General features: G+C 44.9%; 2 protein-coding genes across 2 annotated transcripts; both read right to left on the bottom strand.

Moving 5' to 3' along the window:
* Positions 1 to 900: 900 nt before the first annotated feature.
* LOC125519286 (peptidyl-prolyl cis-trans isomerase Pin1-like) lies at positions 901 to 1,911 on the bottom strand. The gene is made up of 2 exons (XM_048684146.1): positions 1,665 to 1,911; positions 901 to 959 (listed from the first exon to the last, which is right to left on the bottom strand). Exons 1-2 carry the CDS (start codon positions 1,909 to 1,911, stop codon positions 901 to 903), a joined length of 306 nt encoding a protein of 101 aa, XP_048540103.1.
* A 1,287-nt stretch (positions 1,912 to 3,198) lies between these two features.
* On the bottom strand, positions 3,199 to 4,162 carry LOC125519285 (peptidyl-prolyl cis-trans isomerase Pin1-like). Its single transcript, XM_048684145.1, has 2 exons — positions 3,916 to 4,162; positions 3,199 to 3,239 (listed from the first exon to the last, which is right to left on the bottom strand). Exons 1-2 carry the CDS (start codon positions 4,160 to 4,162, stop codon positions 3,199 to 3,201), a joined length of 288 nt encoding a protein of 95 aa, XP_048540102.1.
* Positions 4,163 to 22,709: the final 18,547 nt, after the last annotated feature.

Here is a 22,709-nt window from a genome sequence, read left to right as displayed (position 1 = left end):
GGGTTGTTCAATCCTTAACAAAAAGATTAAAAGGATGAAATTCACATAGGACATGATTATCAAGGGTGAGCTTAGGGACAGATAAAAGATTACGTGTTACCGAGGGTACCCGTAAAACATTACGAAGATGGAGCTGCCTAGAGGGATGACTAGTTAAAAGAGATGCTTGGCCAATATGAGAGATGGGCATACCTACACCATTGGCGGTGTGAACCTGATTGTGCCCGTAGTAGCTGGTAGGTGGAGAGTTTGTTGAGCTCGTTCGTCATGTGATCCGTAGCGCCGGTGTCCATATACCAGGCTGGATCAACAGGGGAGGATGGTGTGTATCCCTGCTCGACGCGCGGGTCCTTGCCCTTGGCGGCGATGTGGGCAGACGGGGCGACAGCGATGTGGGCAGCCGGGACGGCGGCGGGAGGACCAAATTCTGCCATGGCAAACTGGCGCTCGTTGCCCTTGTCGCCGATGCCGATGCCAAGGAAGCTCCTCTGAAAGCGGCGGTGACACTTGGAGGCGACATGGCGTTCACGACCACATAGCTGGCACATCACCCTAGTGTTAGGGCCCCCACCCAGGGTTGATGTAGGGGGCGGGGCTGTCTTGCCAGGTGACGGGGCAGGTGGGCGCTGGCCACGAGAGGCCCAGAAGGCCGCCGGCTGGGCGGTGATGGTGGTGGAGGAGCGACGAGCCTCGACGCGTTGCTCGGTGAAGAGGAGGCATGAGTAGAGCTCGTGAGGAGGCATCGTTGGCTTGGCGTTGTGGACGGCCTCGGCGAGATTGTCGTAGTCTGCGTCGAGGCCTTTGATGACGAAGCCGGCGAACTCGTCATCGCTAAGTGGACGACCAATAGAGGTGAGCGTGTCCGCCAGCACCTTCATCTTGTTGAAGTAGTTCCGGCGATTAGCACTGCGGAGCCTTCCGGTGGCAGCACCGATTACCCATCCGGTTCATGCCATATTCTGCATATCGATTGGTTCTACCATACACACTGCATGCACATATAGTATACACAACATTTCAGATTTAAGCCTGGAAACACACTCTCATACAATTCACTCCCCTATACAGAACAACTTCAGATTTAAGCTTGGGAGGCTGGGACCAAGTACAAACCACACGGTAATGAATGTTCGGCTATACTATTGAGAATAATAATGTAAAAAAAATATAATTTTAATTTTTTAGGCGTATGTCAGTGAGCTCTACATCCAGAAAAGTATCTCACTGATTGTTTTCACCCTTTTATAAGTCACTGTACATCAAGGCAATAAGCATAAAATGGAGATATTCCTGAGCAATTTTCCATATGCTCCAATTTACTTTGTACTATTTCTCAGATTGTTTTGAAGAAAAGAGCTGGGAAGCAACCACAGGTCCATCATCTTTTTTAGTCGCTCCTCCATTATTTGTGCTGTAGATTCCTGTGTGGATCCTAACCAGATAGGATTGTTCTCGACAAAAAAGTTTTGGCTGGGTAACCGAAGAAGAAAAATAACGGAGAAGTGCTTGCCTCGGCGGTGGATCTCGAGCTGGTCACGTACTCCTGGCTGGGGAGGACCTCCACGCTGTCGAGCTCTTCCTGGGCTGGTGCTTCCGGTTTGCCACGATCAGAGACCCTATATGAAAGCCTGTAAAGCGCGTAAGTGGGGCAAGTGGAGGCGTACCTAGGTCGCCGCCGCGGCGGGCGGAGGAGCAGCCGGAGTGCTGTGCGGCGAGGTCGGTGAAGGAGGCGCAACCGACGAGGATCTGGTCGCGGAGCTCGCCAAGGCGCGCGGCAACATCGGTGCGCGTGGTGGCGGAGAAGACCCGGCCCTCGGGCGCCTTCCAGGACGCCTCGCGCCGCTCCTCCCCGTGCTTGAGCCGGATGTAGGACGCCCGCCCCATCTCCTTTCCCGCCGCCGCAAACGCCATCTCTCCATTCCTCCGCCGCTTTGCCGTTCCGGTTGCTTCGGGAGGTTGGTTCCTCGCGCCTGGGGTAGCAGAGGACAGGAGCGGCGGGCGGCGGCGGCGGTGATGGGAACAGGGAGGAGTTCTCTGGCGGCTGGGGGGAGAGGGGGCGCTATTGTTGGAGGTGGAGATGTGATGTTTTTCTTCGCAACTGAGACGTGGTCGTGAGCGGATTAGTGGGCGTGCGTGAAGACCGTACGTTGGTGGCAGACCGGCAGAACATTTAATCTCGTCCATTCGTTTTGATGGCAGACCACCGAAGTAATACAGACTGTTAGATACAATTAAGCAGGTTAGATCCAAGGGTGCTGGTTAATTTGTGTACACTAAGTTTGGTGGGTTTAGGGTAATTCATGTTTGCTCTTTTAATAGTAGTATAGATGATTATGCAATGCTGCCCCTTTGATGGGGAGCTCCTATTGAGCGTTGCAGGCGCCGGTTCGCGCCGCTGGCGCTTGCACGGACGGGAAGTGGGCTGGCCCAGCAACGTGCTATAAAAGGAAAAGGCGAATGAACCTGATTGTGCCTGTAGTAGGGCTGGTAGGTGGAGAGTTTGTTGAGCTTGTTCGTCATGTGATCCGTAGCGCCGGTGTCCATATACCAGGCTGGATCAACAGGGTAGGATGGTGTGTATCCCTGCTCGACGCTCGGGTCCTTGCCCTTGGCAGCGATGTGGGCAGACGGGGCGGCAACGATGTGGGCAGCCGGGACGGCGGCGGGAGGACCAAATTCTGCCATGGCAAACTGGCGCTCGTTGCCCTTGTCGTCGATGCCAATGCCAAGGAAGCTCCTCTGAAAGCGGCAGTGACACTTGGAGGCGACATGGCGTTCACGACCACATAGCTGGCACATCACCCTAGTGTTAGGGCCCCCACCCAGGGTCGATGTAGGGGGCGGGGCTGTCTTGCCAGGTGACGGGGCAGGTGGGCGCTGGCCACGAGAGGCCCAGAAGGCCGCCGGCTGGGCGGTGATGGTGGCGGAGGAGCGACGAGCCTCAACGCGTTGCTCGGTGAAGAGGAGGCATGAGTAGAGCTCGTGAGGAGGCATCATTGGCTTGGCGTTGTGGACGGCCTTGGCGAGATTGTCGTAGTCGGCGTGGAGGCCTTTGATGACGAAGCCGGCGAACTCGTCATCGCTAAGTGGACGACCAATAGAGGTGAGCGTGTCCGCCAGCACCTTCATCTTGTTGAAGTAGTTCCGGCGATTACCACTATGGAGCCTTCCGGTGATGGCACCGATTACCCATCCAGTTCATGCCATATTCTGCATATTGATTGGTTCTACCATACACACTGCATGCACATATAGTATACACAACATTTCAGATTTAAGTCTGGAAACACACTCTCATACAATTCACTCCCCTATACAGAACAACTTCAGATTTAAGCTTGGGAGGCTGGGACCAAGTACAAACCACACGGTAATGAATGTTCGGCTATACTATTGAGAATAATAATGTAAAAAAAATATAATTTTAATTTTTTAAGCGTATGTCAGTGAGCTCTACATCCAGAGAAGTATCTCACTGATTGTTTTCACCCTTTTATAAGTCACTGTACATCAAGGCAATAAGCATAAAATGGAGATATTCCTGAGCAATTTTCCATATGCTCCAATTTACTTTGTACTATTTCTCAGATTGTTTTGAAGAAAAGAGCTGGGAAGCAACCACAGGTCCATCATCTTTTTTAGTCGCTCCTCCATTATTTGTGCTGTAGATTCCTGTGTGGATCCTAACCAGATAGGATTGTTCTCGACAAATTTTTTTTGGCTGGGTAACCGAAGAAGAAAAAGAACGGAGAAGTGCTTGGCTCGGCGGTGGATCTCGAGCTGGTCACGTACTCCTGGCTGGGGAGGACCTCCACGCTGTCGAGCTCTTCCTGGGCTGGTGCTTCCGGTTTGCCATGATCAGAGACCCTATATGAAAGCCTGCAAAGCGCGTAAGTGGGGCAAGTGGAGGCGTACCTAGGTCGCCGCCGCGGCGGGCGGAGGAGCAGCCGGAGTGCTGTGCGGCGAGGTCGGTGAAGGAGGCGCAACCGGCGAGGATCTGGTCGCGGAGCTCGCCAAGGCGCGCGGCAACATCGGTGCGCGTGGTGGCGGAGAAGATCCGGCCCTCGGGCGCCTTCCAGGACGCCTCGCGCCGCTCCTCCCCGTGCTTGAGCCGGATGTAGGACGCCCGCCCCATCTCCTTTCCCGCCGCCGCAAACGCCATCTCTCCATTCCTCCGCCCCTTTGCCGTTCCGGTTGCTTCGAGAGGTTGCTTCCTCACGCCTGGGGTAGCAGAGGACAGGAGCGGCGGGCGGCGGCGGCGGCGGTGATGGGAACAGGGAGGAGTTCTCTGGCGGCTGGGGGGAGAGGGGGGCGCTATTGTTGGAGGTGGAGACGTGATGTTTTTCTTCGTAACTGAGACATGGTCGTGAGCGGATTAGTGGGCGTGCGTGAAGACCGTACGTTGGTGGCAGACCGGCAGAACATTTAATCTCGTCCATTCGTTTTGATGGCAGACCACCGAAGTAATACAGACTGTTAGATACAATTAAGCAGGTTAGATCCAAGGGTGCTGGTTAATTTGTATACACTAAGTTTGGTGGGTTTAGGGTAATTCATGTTTGCTCTTTTAATAATAATATAGATGATTATGCAATGCTGCCTTTTTGATGGGGAGCTCCTATTGAGCGCTGCAGGCGCCGGTTCGCGCCGCTGGCGCTCGCACGGACGGGAAGTGGGCTGGTCCAGTAACGTGCTATAAAAGGAAAAGGCGAAGGAAAAATGCGACGTTAAATTCTGGAAGACGTGGGACTCGAACTACCGACGCTCTAGTACACGCCAACACGAGTGAACCACTGGACAGTATTTAGTTTCTTGATTACCTAAGGAAAACTGAGCACTTTGACCTTTCATCCAGTACAAACATTAAACATATACTAGTATTATATACCCACTATAAATTATTTGACTAAAGAAAAAATAATATGAAAAAACATTCACATAAACCATGAATTGAAAAGACAACTTCACAAAAATGGAAAAAGTTCATGAATTTGAAAAAAGTTCATGAACTTTTAAAAAAGTTCACCAAATTTGAGAAAGAGTTCATTGAATTTGAAACAAAAATCATCCAAATTGAAAAAAGTTCATCGAATTTGAAAAGAGTTCATTGATTTTGAAAAGAGTTCATTGATTTTGAATTTTTTTTATCAAATTTAAGATAAAGTTCATCAAATTTGTAAAAAATTCATCGATTTGGAAAAAAGTTCATCAAATTTGAAAAAAAAAATCACCGAACTTGAAAAAAAGTTCATTGGTTCTCATTAAAGTTCAATGAATTTCCAATTTTAATTAAATGTGAGAAAAGTTCATCGAATTTGAAAAATAAGTTCATGGATTTTTGAGCGAAGTTCATCAAATGTTAAAAACGTTCACGAATTTTGAAAAAAGTTCATGGACTTTTGAAAAAACGTCCATTGCTTATGAAGAAAAAGTTAATTGATTTACAATTGCGCATTTCAGAAAAAGAAAGGAAAGGAAAGAAGGACAGAAAAATAGAAAAAAAAAGCAAAAGAGATGCGAACTAGCGGAGAAGAAAGAAGACGGAAGCAGTTTCATACTCCCTCCGTCTGAAAAAACTTGTCCCAAGCTTGTGCTTCAAATGGATGTATCTAACACTAACTTGATGCTAGATACAACCATTAAAGAACAATCTTTTTCGGACGGCGGGAGTACATAAGTTGGCGATGGCCCTAGTGGTTAGCTAAGTGCGCTGAGAACGAAGAGGTCCAATGTTCGATTCTCTGGCTCGCAACGCGATGTGGGCTGACGCCGCTTGGAAAAGCTGGAGCAATGCGGCTAAATGGGCTTCTTCCATGAGAAAAGGCTCAATTAACCAGATATGCGCGATTTTGTCACGGGAGTAGCAGCCCATAAAACATTTGGTCCAGTTTAGCGCAAGTTAACTTCATCTAACGGCCAAAAACATTCTTAGGACGCGATCTGACGGTCAAAAACGCTGATGGCCTAAGAGCGCTCCTAGAGTGCTTAGTTGTAATGTATCTAAATATAAAGTTCGCGAAAAACGGCTTTGCAGGTCGGCCCGGACAGCGGTAGAGAGTCAGACCCCGCATTTTAGACATGGAAAACACATTTATTTGCTTTTTTATTTTCTTCAACGGCATTGGATACATAGTAATTCATCAAATCTTTGATAGAATAGCAAGACCAAAGAAAACAAGAAACACAATTGTGCATTCTAGAAAATATCCAACTTCCATAACTGCTTCCACTAGTTGGACCAATATCTTCTCCATGCATTCGTTTTTTATGTGTGAATTCTTGATCTTGCATTCTTCATTCTTCTTTTTTGGTTCTAAAGAACTAGACGTTGCTTCCCCTCTAGTTGCTTCTCTAATTGCACATGCAGTCGCATCATTAACCTCAATTCTACTAAGAAGTGCACGAACATCTATTAAGTTTCTTTCTATCAATAAATCAATGCATTCTCCTTCCCAAAAACAAAATGAGCATCCATCTTCCTACACACATGACGATGTCCATAAGCTATCGAAATTGAACCGAATAGGGTGACAAAGCCGAATGGAAACAACACATACCCTACCGTTTTCGCATTTGAAGAATACCCATCTGGGGTGCTTCGGCGTGCCAGAAGTTAGCCGCAGCACTGTCCGTGTGCAGTCGTCGCACTGTATAAGCGGCATCGGCGAGCCGCTGCGCGAGCGCCGAGCCCGGCGAACGGCCGGCCGAATCCTTGCCGGCAAACCGACGACGGCAGCAACAAGACAAACTAGTACCTGCATGCGGCGTTGGGGCTTTGCCGGGGCTGCGCGGGGTGCTCCCCGACCAATCCATGGCTTGGCCCAACCACCGGTGGCAGGAAACGCCAAATCCGGCCACCGCGTCGAACAGCCGCCAATCTGACTTTCCGTCCTGCCGACGCAGGAGGAAGTGGCGGAGGGCAAGCTCGGGCGTGTGGCGACCCTCTAGCGTGATCTCGTCGGCTAGTTTGGCCGGAATTGTAGGCGGCGGCCCGACGACGGGGGCGGGGAAAAGCGCGGGGCGAGGGGGAGAGGGGCGACGGTGGGTAGAGAAAAGCGCGGGCTGAAATGCCCCCCCCCTCGCCGCCGCCGCCAACCGCTACCGCTATATACAGGGCGCCGACGGGGTGAGGGGGGAACCCGCGTTTTCACGAGTTGGGATGGGAATTATGCCGCGTCCCGCAAAAAAATTGTGGGTTAGACGCGTTTGCGGGGTCTGGTCGGGCAGAATTTTCCGCGCAGACCCGTATTTTGACGGTTATTTTGTGGGTCGCGACATTATACGAGGTCTGCTAGAGATGCTCTTAGAGCCACTCCAGCAGATGCAATATAACCTCGCCGGACCGTATAATTCTAGCGGATATAGTGTTTTTGCGTGTTTTGCAGCCTGAGGAGGCTCACCATATTTGGCCCGGGCCACAAAAATCACACGAGCGGCCCGCAAAACCACCTCCGACCGCTACATCTATCGAACAACACGCTATTTATGGTTTTTGTGCTTCATTTCCTCCGTCGTCTCTCTTTTCCTCCGCCACCTCCCTTTCTAACTCCTTGGTCAATTCCACCCGCACAGAGCTTTTTTCTGGCGAGCGTGATGGGATCTGCACGCAAGCGTGGAGGCAGTGACCGTGAAGCGGCGGAGGGTCACCGTCCTGCAAGATCTTGTGCAACGACACGGAGGCCAGTAGCTCCCTCTCCTCCCCCACCGTTGAAGCTTGGCGGTTGGAGAAAGCGCGACAATGCGGTCGCCTCTCGCGCAGTGGCGGGCGGGCACCTTGGGCCCACTCCACCGCCTCCACGAGGAGCTCTACCCCGCACACCATGGCTTGCCGCAAGGCGGATGCAGAGCTCCTTGCAGTGGAGCGCGCCTTTGAGGCCGGAGAAGAAGGGGGCGTCGAGCGACTCGCCGCGGTGAAGGAGGAGCACGTCTTTACCCACGCCTGCTGCTAGTCGGTGGAGGAGGTCTTCCTCGGCATCAAGCACTGAGCCACCACCGCTCTAGTAGCTAGATTTGCGTTTTATCTATGTTTTTAGCTATGTTTTATCTATGTATGATGAACTTCGGTGTGTTGTGTGACGAACTTTGTAGCGGCAAGTATGTTTCACATATGGTTTTAAATTTGCAGTAAGTTTTTGTGGGATCTGTTGTGCTTAGGTCAATGTTGAGGATATGGCTTATCGGGAACTTATCGGTCGACCCATAATAAGGGGTATATCGGCTAGTATATTGGCATATCAGCCGATTTATCTTATTGGTCAGACACTGGTAAGCGATAAATCGGCCGATTTATCGGGATATCGGAAGATATCTTGAATAGTGGCCGAGGTGCATCACTTCCCACAAAATCGTTTAAGGGGAAACTGTAAAAACGATTTTGCGGGAGGGGAATATAGCGCATCTGCTAGAGTTGCTCTTAGGTGAGATCAATTAGATAAATCTTTTTAAGACACAAAACATATTCAAAAATTCTGAGAATATTTGTAGATACACATACTTGTTTGATGTACAACCTCAAAAGGTTTCAGCTTCGAATTCGAACTACACTTAGAGAATCAAAAAGACAAAATCAGATGTCAATAGTGTCAAATACTATTCACCAAAAACTGACACTATTCATAGTCAAATTTGTCTTTGTTTGAATCTCTTATTGTAGGTCGAGTTTAAAACTGTTTTTTTAGATGTAAACATACCCGGCATGTATGTTGTCAAAAAATTAGAATTTTTTGGATTGTCTAGATATGAATTTTTAGGGTTAATCCTGCAATCTCACCCAAAGGGCAGATTCTACACTAGTGTCCCCCAGGACAGCTCTGCGAGTGGTTGTAGCATGCTAGACCACCAGACTATAGAAAAGAGGAACAAAGGAATGACTTAGCATGACATTTCCTCTAAACAATAGAGAAGGAATTAGAATCCAGTAATAGACTCCATGTCATTATGCAAAAAAAGCAAAGTATCAGAAGCATATTGCAAATGACTAACCCCCCTGGTATCAGATGTGGTACCAAACCTCTAATCACACCTGCTTCCTTAGCTCTATCCAGAATTGCAGATAGTGCATCACCTACTAGGTGAAAAAGCAAAGGAGAAAGAGGATCTCTCCTTGCCTCAAACCTCTGAAAGTAGAGAAATATTCTCGCCAATCTCCATTCATATTCACACACACTTTGCCTCCTTCCACTGCTTGTCTAATCCAATCTATCCACCTGTCAGGGAAGTTTTTCCTATGCATTACCTCTGCCAAGAAAGGCCACTGAACTCTATCATAAGCTTTTTCAAAGTCCAACTAAAGCAAAATTCATTCAGAGTGAGAGGTTTTCAACTCATGCAAAACTTCATGAAGAATTACATATCCATCCAAAATGTACCTCCCAGGAATAAATCCAGTATGAAGAAAGCTGATTACTTGTCGAGCCAGAGGAGTAAATCAAAGTGTCAGAGCTTTGGTAATAGCTTTAAACATAACATTCGCTTACTCTCCGTCTAGCGAAGGTGCCAGATCCTTAAAGTAATGTATCTATCAGCCTAGTGTACCAACCACGTGGTACGACGGGCACTCAAAGACCTAGTGAATGAGGGGCCACCCCACCCAAGAGCGCTTATGTCATATGGGAACTCTCGGCTGGAAACAATCCTTATGGTTTTTATATCCGGTTAGAATAATAAGAAAGAATCAAAGTCCAGGTTGGTTGGTGAGCCTAGTGATAGTAGACTATCTAGCTTGGTTCGGAGAGCACTTGTTGGGTTTCAGATTCGTTTTTTGCTAAATGTTATGGCCTAAATGCTGAACTATTGACCCTACTTGTTCGGATGGGTGTTCACCCCAAAGTGTTCCCGGACTGCATGCATACATCCGTAAGTAACTTAGTGCAACATGGCAAATTTCATTGAGAGGAATCAACAAAGAAAAGAAATCTTCTCCGGGTGATCAAGTTCCTTTTTTGGTCTGGGCCACGTCTTTGCTTTATTTAGAGGCCCATTTTCCTGGGCATCAGTGAGTGGAATACTTAACAGTGATTACATTCTTATATAGATTCCATTGCTCGAATGTGACTTGTTTGTTGGCACCGACCTCGATAAGAAGCAAGGGAGTGGTGCCGAAGCAAACGGAGCTGCAGAGCCATTTGTTTACCAATCCACCAACTTAAGCTAGGAAAAGTGTAAGAGACCATGCATCTTCATGTAAATAAAGGTAAATAATCTCAGAAACGGTCAAGAAACCAGGATTTTTTTATTCCATTTCTTAGCCAGGGCAAGCTCTACCGACCTACGACCGGAGAAGATGTTGTGTTGTTCGTATCACTTGCTAGAGATAGAGAAGCTAGAATAGGAACTGCCCGGGAGGGTTCAAAGAATGAGGTCTTCACCTTTGAGCTGGATCTCATCTCATTCTAGCACATACTACGAGCGATTGACTTAAAGAATACACCAAATGGTTGTGGGGTTATCTTTGTACCCTGTGACTACAACCACAAGGTCCGAATCAAGCGAAACGGCTGAGGCGCAAGCCCTTTTCTTGCCACTACTCTGTGTACCCAAAGTTAGCAACCTTTTTGGCACGCTGGCTAGCAAGTTCATTGCTTCAATGACATGAATTCAATCAAGTGGACAAATCCTATCCTGGAAAATATGGGCAATCAGCTGGAAACTCAATAGTCTTATGCGGAAAGCACTCAACTGGCCTTCCTCTTCTGAATTATATGAATGATAGAAATTAGTCCTCACTTGTATTAACTTCATGAGTGAAGAGATAGACAAGGTGGTGAAAAGCATGAAACCAAATACTGCTCCAGGTCCAGATGGCTTCTCTGTTAGCTTTTTAGAGCTTTTTGGCCCCAATTGAGAGATATACTAATATAAATGCTTCAGGAGCTGTATCATGGCGGGTTGAACTTGTCCAGACTTAACTATGGTGTCATATCTCTACTGCCAAAGATTAAGGATGCTAATAGTCTCCTACAGTATAGACCCATATGTGTTCTAAATGTTATGTTTAAAGCTATTACCAAAGCTCTGACACTTAGATTTACTCCTATGGCTCGACAAGTAATCAGCTCTCTTCAGACTGGATTTATTCCTCGGAGGTACATTTTGGATGGATGTGTAATTCTTCATGAAGTTTTGCATGAGTTGAAAACCTCTCACTCTAAAGGAATTTTGCTTCAGTTGGACTTTGAAAAAGCTTATGATAGAGTTCAGTGGCCTTTCTTGGCAGAGGTAATGCATAGGAAAAACTTCCCTGACAGGTGGATAGATTGGATTAGACAAGCAGTGGAAGGAGGCAAAGTGTGTGTGAATATGAATGGAGATTGGCGAGAATATTTCTCTACTTTCAAAGGTTTGAGGCAAGGAGATCCTCTTTCTCCTTTGCTTTTTCACCTAGTAGGTGATGCACTATCTGCAATTCTGGATAGAGCTAAGGAAGAAGGTGTGATTAGAGGTTTGGTACCACATCTGATACCAGGGGGATTCATTTGCAATATGCTTCTGATACTTTGCTTTTTTTTGCATAATGACATGGAGTCTATTACTGGATTCTGATTCCTTCTCTACTGTTTAGAGGAAATGTTTGGCATGAATGGCGGTTGCTGTTCTGGTGCGCTAGTCCTACGGGGCCTTAGCACGACGACTTCCCGACTGTCTACTACTACAACAAGTTGTGCTCGACTCCGGCGATGGAGGGGTGATACGTCTCCAACGTATCTATAATTTTTTATTGTTCCATGCTATATTATATTCTGTTTTGGATGTTAACGGGCTTTATTATAGACTTTTATATTATTTTTGGGACTAACCTATTAACCGGAGGCCCAGCCCAGAATTGTTGTTTTTTGCCTATTTCAGTGTTTCGCAGAAAAAGAATATCAAACGGAGTCCAAATGGAATGAAACCTTCGGGAACGTGATTTCTGGAATGAACGTGATCCAGAGGACTTGGACCCTATGTCAAGAAAGCAACCAGGAGGGCACGAGGTAGGGGGGGGCGCCTACCCCCTAGGCGCGCCCTCCACCCTCGTGGGGCCCATGTTGCTCCACCGACGTACTTCTTCCTCCTATATATACCTACGTACCCCCAAACTACCAAATACGGAGCCAAAAACCTAATTCCACCGCCGCAACATTCTGTACCCGTGAGATCCCATGTTGGGGCCTTTTCCGGAGCTCCGTCGGAGGGGGCATCGATCACGGATGGCTTCTACATCAACACCATAGCCTCTCCGATGATGTGTGAGTAGTTTACCTCAGACCTTCGGGTCCATAGTTATTAGCTAGATGGCTTCTTCTCTCTCTTTGGATCTCAGTACAAAGTTCTCCATGATTCTCGTGGAGATCTATTCGATGTAATCTTGTTTTGCGGTGTGTTTGTTGAGATCGATGAATTGTGGGTTTATGATCAAGTTTATCTATGAACAATATTTGAATCTCCTCTGAATTCTTTTATGTATGATTGGTTATCTTTGCAAGTCTCTTCATCAGTTTGGTTTGGCCTACTAGATTCATCTTTCTTGCAATGGGAGCAGTGCTTAGCTTTGGGTTCAATCTTGCGGTGTCCTTTCCCAGTGACAGCGGGGGCAGCAAGGCACGTATTGTATTGTTGCCATCGAGGATAACAAGATGGGGTTTATATCATATTGCATGAGTTTATCCCTCTACATCATGTCATCTTGCTTAAAGCGTTACTCTGTTCTTATGAACTTAATACTCTAGATGCATGCTGGATAGCGGTCGATGTGTGGAGTAATAGTAGTAGATGCAGGAAGGAGTCGGTCTACTTGTCACGGACGTGATGCCTATATACATGATCATACCTAGATATTCTCATAACTATGCTCAATTTTATCAATTGCTCAACAGTAATTTGTTCACCCACCGTAATACTTATGCTCTCGAGAGAAGCCACTAGTGAAACCTATGGCCCCCGGGTCTATTTTCCATCATATTATTCTTCCAACACTTAGTTATTTTCATTGCCTTTTATTTTACTTTGCATCTTTATCATAAAAATACCAAAAATATCATCTTATCATATCTATCAGATCTCACTTTCGTAAGTGACCGTGAAGGGATTGACAACCCCTTTATTGCGTTGGTTGCGACGATCTTATTTGTTTGTGTAGGTGCGAGGGACTCGTGCGTGGCCTCCTACTGGATTGATACCTTGGTTCTCAAAAACTGAGGGAAATACTTACACTACTTTGCTGCATCACCCTTTCCTCTTCAAGGGAAAATCAACACAGTGCTCAAGAGGTAGCAAGAAGGATTTCTGGCGCCGTTGTCGGGGAGTCTATGCAAAAGTCAACATACCAAGTACCCATCACAAACTATTATCTCCCGCATTACATTATTTGCCATTTGCCTCTCGTTTTCCTCTCCCCCACTTTACCCTTGCCGTTTTATTAGCCCTCTCTTTCCGTTCGCCTCTTTTTTGCTTGCTTCTTGTGTGCTCGTGTGTTGGATTGCTTGTTTGTCACGATGGCTCAGGATAATACTAAATTGTGTGACTTCACCAATACCAACAATAATGATTTTCTTAGCACTCCGATTGCTCCTCTTACCGATACTGAATCTTGTGAAATTAATGCTGCTATATTGAATCTTGTCATGAAAGATCAATTCACCGGCCTTCCTAGTGAAGATGCCGCTACCCATCTAAATAGCTTCATTGATTTGTGTGATATGCAAAAGAAGAAAGATGTGGACAATGATATCGTTAAATTGAAGCTATTTCTTTTTTCGCTTAGAGATCGTGCTAAAGCTTGGTTTTCGTCTTTGCCTAAAAATAGTATTGGTTCATGGAATAAGTGCAAAGATGCTTTTATCTCTAAGTATTTTCCTCCCGCAAAGATCATCTCTCTTAGAAATGATATTATGAATTTTAAGCAACTTGATCATGAACATGTTGCACAAGCTTCGGAGAGGATGAAATTAATGATAGGTAATTGCCCTACACATGGTTTAAATCTTTGGATGATTATACAAAAAATTCATGCCGGATTGAATTTTGCTTCTAGAAATCTTTTAGACTCAGCCGCGGGAGGCACTTTTATGGAAATCACTTTAGGAAAAGTTACTAAACTCTTAGATAATATTATGGTTAATTATTCTCAATGGCACACCGAAAGATCTACTAATAAAAAAGTGCATGCGATAGAAGAAATTAATGTTTTGAGTGGAAAGATGGATGAACTTATGAAACTATTTGCTAATAAAAGTGTTTCTTCTGATCCTAATGATATGCCTTTGTCTACTTTGATTGAGAATAATAATGAATCTATGGATGTGAATTTTGTTGGTAGGAATAATTTTGGTAACAACGCGTATAAAGGAAACTTTAATCCTAGGCCGTACCCTAGTAATTCCTCTAATAATTATGGTAATTCCTACAACAATTCTTATGGAAATTTTAATAAGATGCCCTCTGAATTTGAGACTAGTGTTAAAGAATTTATGAATTCGCAAAAGAATTTTAATGCTTTGCTTGAAGAAAAGTTGCCTAAGATTGATGAATTGGCTAGGAACGTCGATAGAATTTCTCTTGATGTTGATTCTTTGAAACTTAGATCTATTACTCCTAAGAATGATATCAATGAGTCTCTCAAAGCTATGAGAATGACCATTGATGAGTGCAAAGAAAGAACCGCTAGGATGCGTGCTAAGAAAGATTGCTTTGTGAAAGCGTGTTCTTCTAGTTTCTATGAAAATAAAGAGGAAGATCTAAAAGTCATTGATGTGTCCCCTATTAAATGTTTGTTTTTGAATATGAATCTTGATAATGATGGGACTAAATATGATCCACCTTTACCTAGAAGGCGTTCCAAAAATTCAGAGTTTTTAGATCTTGATGCTAAAATTGATAAAAGTGAGATTGAAAAAGTTAAAACTTTAGATATCAATAAACCCACTATTGCGGATTTCAAGGAATTTAATTATGATAAGTGCTCTTTGATAGATTGTATTTCCTTGTTGCAATCCATGCTAAATTCTCCACATGCTTATAGTCAAAATAAAGCCTTTACCAAACATATCGTTGATGCTATGATGCAATCTTATGAAGAAAAACTTGAGTTGGAAGTTTCTATCCCTAGAAAACTTTATGATGAGTGGGAACCTACTATTAAAATTAAAATTAAAGATCATGAATGCTATGCTTTGTGTGATTTGGGTGCTAGTGTTTCCATGATTCCAAAGACTTTGTGTGATTTGCTAGGATTCCGTGAATTTGATGATTGTTCCTTAAACTTGCACCTTGCGGATTCCACTATTAAGAAACCTATGGGGGGAATTAATGATGTTCTTATTGTTGCAAATAGGAATTATATGCCCATAGATTTTATTGTTCTTGACATAGATTGCAATCCTGCATGTCCTATTATTCTTGGTAGACCTTTCCTTAGAACGATTGGTGCAATTATTGATATGAAGGAAGGAAATATTAGATTCCAATTTCCATTAAATAAAGGTATGGAACACTTTCCTAGGAAGAAAATTAAACTACCATATGAATCTATTATGAGAGCCACCTATGGATTGCCTACCAAAGATGGCAATACCTAGATTGATAGCGCTTGTTGGCAGGCAACCTAATTTTATTTTTTGCTTTTTGCTTTTTGCTTCTGTTTAGGAATAAATATTTGATCTAGCCTCTGGTTAGATTTGTTTTTATGTTTTAATTAGTGTTTGTGCCAAGTTTAACCTATAGGATCTTCTTGGATGATAGTTATTTGATCTTGCTGTAATTTCCAGAAACTTTTTGTTCATGAAAACAATTGTTAAAAATCACCAGAACGTGATAAAATAGTGATTCCAATTGCTTCTGATCAATAAACAAATTGCCTAGGTCGTCCTATTTTGGCTGAATTTTTAGAGTTCCAGAAGTTTGCTTTAGTTACAGATTACTACAGACTATTCTGTTTTTGACAGATTCTGTTTTTCGTGTGTTGTTTGCTTATTTTGATGAATCTATGGCTAGTAAAATAGTTTATAAACCATAGAGAAGTTGTAATACAGTAGGTTTAAGACCAATATAAATAAATAATGAGTTAATTACAGTACTTGAAGTGGTGTTTTGTTTTCTTTTGCTATCGGAGCTCACGAGATTTTCTGCTAAGTTTTGTGTTGTGAAGTATTCAAGTTTTGGGTGAAAGATTTGATGGATTATGGAACAAGGAGTGGCAAGAGCCTAAGCTTGGGTATGCCCATGGCACCCCAAGATAATCAAAGCCAAAGCTTGGGGAAGCCCCGGAAGGCATTCCCTCTTTCGTCTACTTCCATCGGTAACTTTACTTGGAGCTATATTTTTATTCACCACATGATATGTGTTTTGCTTGGAGTGTCTTGTATTATTTGAGTCTTTATTTGTTAGTTTGCCACAATCATCCTTGCTGTACACACCTTTTGAGAGAGACACACATGATTCGAAATTTATTAGAATACTCTATGTGCTTCACTTATATCTTTTGAGCTATATAGTTTTTCCTCTAGTGCTTCACTTATATCTTTTAGAGCACGGTGGTGGATTTTTTTATAGAAACTATTGTTCTCTCATGCTTCACTTAGATTATTTTGAGAGTCCTACAAAACAGCATGGTAATTTGCTTAAATTGAGAAATTTGTCCTAAGGTAATAGGCATCCAAGATTAGTAAAAATTTTCTTATGAGTGTGTTGAATACTATGAGAAGTTTGATGCTTGATAACTGTTTTGAGATATAAAGATGGTGATATTAGAGTCATGCTAGTTGAGTAGTTGTGAATTTGAGAGATACTTGTGTTAAAGTTTGTGATTCCCGTAGCATGCACGTATGGTGAACCGTTATGTGATGAAGTCGGAGCATAATTTATTTATTGATTGTCTTCCTTATGAGTGGTGGTCAGGGACAAGCAATGGTCTTTTCCTACCAATCTATCCCCTAGGAGCATGCGTGTAATACTTTTCTTTGATAACTTGTAGATTTTTGCAATAAGTATATGAGTTCTTTATGACTAATGTTGAGTCCATGGATTATACGCACTCTCTTCCTTCCACCATTGCTAGCCTCTCTAATACCGCGCACTTTTCGCCGGTATCATACACCCACCATATACCTTCCTCAAAACAGCCACCATACCTACCTATCATGGCATTTCCATAGCCATTCCGAGATATATTGCCATGCACCTTACCGTTCCGTTTATTATGACACGCTCCATTATTGTCATATTGCTTTGCATGATCATGTAGTTGACATTGTATTTGTGGCAAAGCCACCATTCATAATTCTTTCATACATGTCACTCTTGATTCATTGCATATCCTGGTACACCGCCGGAGGCATTCACATAGAGTCATATTTTGTTCTAAGCATTGAGTTGTAATTGTTGAGTTGTAAGTAAATAAAAGTGTCACGATCATCATTATTAGAGCATTGTCCCAAGTGAGGAAAGGATGATGGAGACTATGATTCCCCCACAAGTCAGGATGAGACTCCGGACGAAAAAGAAAAAAAAAACAAAAAAAAGAGGCCATAAAAAAAGAGAAAAGGCCCAAAAAAATGAGAGAAAAAGAGAGAAGGGACAATGTTACTATCCTTTTACCACACTTGTGCTTCAAAGTAGCACCATGATCTTCATGATAGAGAGTCTCCTATGATATCACTTTCATATACTAGTGGGAATTTTTCATTATACAACTTGGCTTGTATATTCCAATGATGGGCCTCCTCAAATGCCCTAGGTCTTCGTGAGCAAGCGAGTTGGATGCACACCCACTTAGTTTCTTTTGTTGAGCTTTCATATACTTATAGCTCTAGTGCATCCGTTGCATGGCAATCCCTACTCACTCACATTGATATCTATTGATGGGCATCTCCATAGCCCGTTGATATGCCTAGTTGATGTGAGACTATCTTCTCCCTTTTTGTCTTCTCCACAACCACCCTTCTATTCCACATATAGTGCTATGTCCATGGCTCACGCTCATGTATTGCGTGAAGATTGAAAAAGTTTGAGAACACCAAAAGTATGAAACAATTGCTTGGCTTGTCATCGGGGTTGTGCATGATTTAAATACTTTGTGTGGTGAAGATAGAGCATAACCATACTATATGATTTTGTAGGGATAACTTTATTTGGCCATGTTATTTTGAGAAGACATAATTGCTTAGCTAGTATGCTTGAAGTATTATTATTTTTATGTCAATATTAAACTTTTGTCTTGAATCTTTCGGATCTGAATATTCATACCACAATTAAGAGAATTACATTGAGAATTATGCTAAGTAGCATTCCACATCAAAAATTCTGTTTTTATCATTTACCTACTCAAGGACGAGCAGGAATTAAGCTTGGGGATGCTTGATACGTCTCCAACGTATCTATAATTTTTTATTGTTCCATGCTATATTATATTCTATTTTGGATGTTAATGGGCTTTATTATACACTTTTATATTATTTTTGGGACTAACCTATTAACCGGTGGCCCAGCCCAGAATTGTTGTTTTTTTGCCTATTTCAATGTTTCGCAGAAAAAGAATATCAAACGGAGTCCAAACGGAATGAAACCTTCGGGAGCGTGATTTTTGGAACGAACGTGATCCAGAGGGATTGGACCCTACGTCAAGAAAGCAACCAGGAGGGCACAAGGTAGGGAGGCGCGCCTACCCCCCTGGGCGCGCCCTCCACCCTCGCGGGGCCCACGTTGCTCCACCGACGTACTTCTTCCTCCTATATATACCTACGTACCCCCAAACTACCAGATACGGAGCCAAAAACCTAATTCCACCACCGCAACCTTCTGTACCCGTGAGATCCCATCTTGGGGCCTTTTCCGGAGCTCCGCGGAGGGGGCATCGATCATGGAATGCTTCTACATCAACACCATAGCACTCCGATGATGTGTGAGTAGTTTACCTCAGACCTTCGGGTCCATAGTTATTAGCTAGATGGCTTCTTCTCTCTCTTTGGATCTCAATACAAAGTTCTCCACGATTCTCGTGGAGATCTATTCGATGTAATCTTCTTTCGCAGTGTGTTTGTTGAGACCGATGAATTGTGGGTTTATGATCAAGTTTATCTATGAACAATATTTGAATCTCCTCTGAATTCTTTTTATGTATGATTGGTTATCTTTGCAAGTCTCTTCGAATTATCAGTTTGGTTTGGCCTACTAGATTGATCTTTCTTGCAATGGGAGAAGTGCTTAGCTTTGGGTTCAATCTTGCGGTGTCCTTTCCCAGTGACAGCGGGGGCAGCAAGGCACGTATTGTATTGTTGCCATCGAGGATAACAAGATGGGGTTTATATCATATTGCATGAGTTTATCCCTCTACATCATGTCATCTTGCTTAAAGCGTTACTCTGTTCTTATGAACTTAATACTCTAGATGCATGCTGGATAGCGGTGAATGTGTGGAGTAATAGTAGTAGATGCAGGCAGGAGTCGGTCTACTTGTCACGGACGTGATGCCTATATACATGATCATACCTAGATATTCTCATAACTATGCTCAATTCTATCAATTGCTCAACAGTAATTTGTTCACCCACCGTAATACTTATGCTCTCGAGAGAAGCCACTAGTGAAACCTATGGCCCCGGGGTCTATTTTCCATCATATTAATCTTCCAACACTTAGTTATTTTCATTGCCTTTATTTTACTTTGCATCTTTATCATAAAAATACCAAAAATATTATCTTATCATATCTATCAGATCTCACTTTCGTAAGTGACCGTGAAGGGATTGACAACCCGTTTATTGTGTTGGTTGTGAGGATCTTATTTATTTTTGTAGGTGCGAGGGACTCGTGCGTGGCCTCCTACTGGATTGATACCTTGGTTATCAAAATATGAGGGAAATACTTACGCTACTTTGCTGCATCACCCTTTCCTCTTCAAGGGAAAAGCAACGCAGTGCTCAAGAGGTAGCAAGGGGCGATGACGGCGGCGCGCCTTCGGCTCGCTTCAGTGCTGGTAGTCGTTGCTAGGTGGTCTACGGATCTGGATGTAATTTCTATTATTTCTGGTATTCGTTGTACTACCATGATTGAAGATAAATAGATCAGAAATTTTCTCACGAAAAAAGGAATGCCTGCGTTTTGCAGCATAGGTGTAAAACCTTAGCAGTACTCAGCATAGTTTCTATGAATTATCACTCTCCAATAGTTGCCCTGTTTTAAGGCAAGAAAAAGCAGCTGGAAGAAATCTTAGGGCATGAAAAAACATATTTTTTGGGCATGAAAAAGTGATGTCTCCAACAAGTGTCATAAAATAGGACACCACTGCATTTCTATGGAATTATCTATCTCCAATAGTTGCCCTATTTTAAGGCCACTTCTAGGCGTCATCCAACTGATTTTCAGAGGAAATCAATCGGGTCTGAAGCCGTTGGATCTGTCCCGCGTGGCTACTGGATCGGTCCACGCAAAGCTGCGTCATGCTTCTCCTATCGCTTCCACATGCCCTACTTATTTCTCCTCTGTGTCGTCGCTTGCCTCGCAGCCTCTGCTTTGAGGCAGGGGTTGTCCCCGTCCCCCATGTTCGTCGCTAGCTTCCCCTGCCACACCCCTGTCTTCCCTTACAGCAGCCGTTGACGAGCACCGCATTGCAGCACGGCAACCACCGACAAGCGTTGCACTGAAGCACCAATAACATCCATGCATCATCGTGAGTGCTCTATCGCAGCTCCGACAGCGCTGCGTCGCAGCACCAGCAACCACCGGCAAAGCTACATCAAAGCACTAGTTCCTCCCTATAGCATCGCAACCGTTGCATCGCAGCTCTGCCGGTGCCAACGACCGCTGCGTTGCAGCACCGACAACTGTCGGCGAGTGCTCCATTGCAGCATTGTGACTGCTGTATTGCAACTACAGCAACGCCGACCAGCATTGCGTGCCGCCGACGAGCGCTCCATTACAGCACGGGGAGAGCTGTGTTGCAGTCGCCAGACTGCTACCGCTTTGCAACTTCACAAGTGATGCGACCTCTCCTTTTGCAGCAACGCCACATCCTCGAACGGTGGTACAGCGAGCCTATCAGCAGCGGTGGCGGCCCTGCAGCTCATGACAGCAGGGTGGATGGCATTGTGCGGCTCTCCTCTGCTGCAACAATGGCGGACGTTCCGCATGGATTTCAATTGTGAGGGCAGCAACAGGCGTAGGACATCGGGGTAGCGGCCGTGCGGTGGTCCTCCACTCAATTACTCAACTACGATGGTGGTCCTCCTAATTCCCTCCTGGACCCTCTCATCCAGCATCTCCCGAACAAGAGAATTGAAAAGGGAAAGCGAGAAACGAGTGGAGGGGAAGAGATAAGAGTATCTCCAGCCGCGCCCCCAACAAGCCCCCCAGGCGCATTTTTACATGCCGATGCTGAAAAATCCCCCCACTCGCACCCTCAAGACACCGAAAATCTGCTGGCCTGGCCCGTTTTTGGGCCTGGTGATCGCAAGCCGAACCCAGCGCACAGGGGGGCGCTCAGGGGCTCCGACGCAAGGGGAAAACACGCCTGGGCCACAATGTCAGGTGAAAAGTCAAGCCAATCGTCCAGATTCACCTCCCACCCCCGCGCGCTCGGCCACCACCCTATAGATCCCGGCGCCGCCCACCGCCCTGCACCGCTAGATAGGCCATTCCCTGCCGGAAAAGAGAGAAGGTTTCGCCGCGGCAGCCTCTCCGCCATCGTCCAGGCGAATTTTCTAGCACTCCGGCCGCGCAGGGCGGTATACCGGTGGGTGTGCGCCAACCACGTCCGCCAGGTGTTCGGTGATTTGTATGCCCGGCGATGGACTCGGACGAGGAGGAGGCGCTCGTCACGCTGCTGGAGGAGGAAGCTGATGCCGACGTCCAGGAAGAGGAACATCTCATGGTCCTCGCCGCCCTTGCCGGCCTGCTCACGAGCAATGAAAAGCCGCGGCGAGGTGGCTCGGCCGGGGGCTTGATGTCTACTACGCAACCTTCTTCTTGTAGACGTTGTTGGGCCTCCAAGTGCAGAGGTTTGTAGGACAGTAGCAAATTTCCCTCAAGTGGATGACCTAAGGTTTATCAATCCGCGGGAGGCGTGGGATGAAGATGGTCTCCCTCAAGCATCCCTACAACCAAATAACAAAGAGTCTCTTGTGTCCCCAACACACCCAATACAATGGTAAATTGTATAGGTGCACTAGTTCGGCGAAGAGATGGTGATACTAGTGCAATATGGATGGTAGATATAGGTTTTTGTAAACTGAAAATATAAAAACAGCAAGGTAGCAAGCGATAAAAGTGAGCGTAAACGGTATTGCAATGATAGGAAACAAGGCCTAGGGTTCATACTTTCACTAGTGCAAGTTCTCTCAACAATAATAACATAATTGGATCATATAACTATCCCTCAACATGCAACAAAGAGTCACTCCAAAGCCACTAATAGCGGAGAACAAACAAAGAGATTATGGTAGGGTACAAAACCACCTCAAAGTTATTCTTTCCAATCAATCCGTTGGGCTATTCCTATAAGTGTCACAAACAGCCCTAGAGTTCATACTAGAATAACACCTTAAGACACAAATCAACCAAAACCCTAATGTCACCTAGATACTCCAATGTCACCTCAAGTATCCGTGGGTATGATTATACGATATGCATCACACAATCTCAAATTCATCTATTCAACCAACACATAGAACCTCAAAGAGTGCCCCAAAGTTTCTACCAAAGAATCATGACGAAAACGTGTGCCAACCCCTATGCATAGG

This window comes from Triticum urartu, chromosome 7 (assembly GCF_003073215.2).
Source record: "Triticum urartu cultivar G1812 chromosome 7, Tu2.1, whole genome shotgun sequence".
Taxonomy (NCBI): Eukaryota; Viridiplantae; Streptophyta; class Magnoliopsida; order Poales; family Poaceae; genus Triticum; species Triticum urartu.
This window is presented reverse-complemented; position numbering and strand designations above follow the sequence as displayed.

Excerpts from the sequence above, each read along its gene's own strand:
- LOC125519286 (XM_048684146.1), bottom strand. The coding sequence starts at position 1,911 with ATGGCGTTTGCGGCGGCGGGAAAGGAGATGGGGCGGGCGTCCTACATC. Across the intron at positions 960-1,664 it reads CCGCCGCGGCGGCGACCTAG|AATATGGCATGAACCGGATG; the intron begins GTACGCCTCCAC and ends ATCGATATGCAG.
- LOC125519285 (XM_048684145.1), bottom strand. The coding sequence starts at position 4,162 with ATGGCGTTTGCGGCGGCGGGAAAGGAGATGGGGCGGGCGTCCTACATC. Across the intron at positions 3,240-3,915 it reads CCGCCGCGGCGGCGACCTAG|TGTGTATGGTAGAACCAATC; the intron begins GTACGCCTCCAC and ends ATGTGCATGCAG.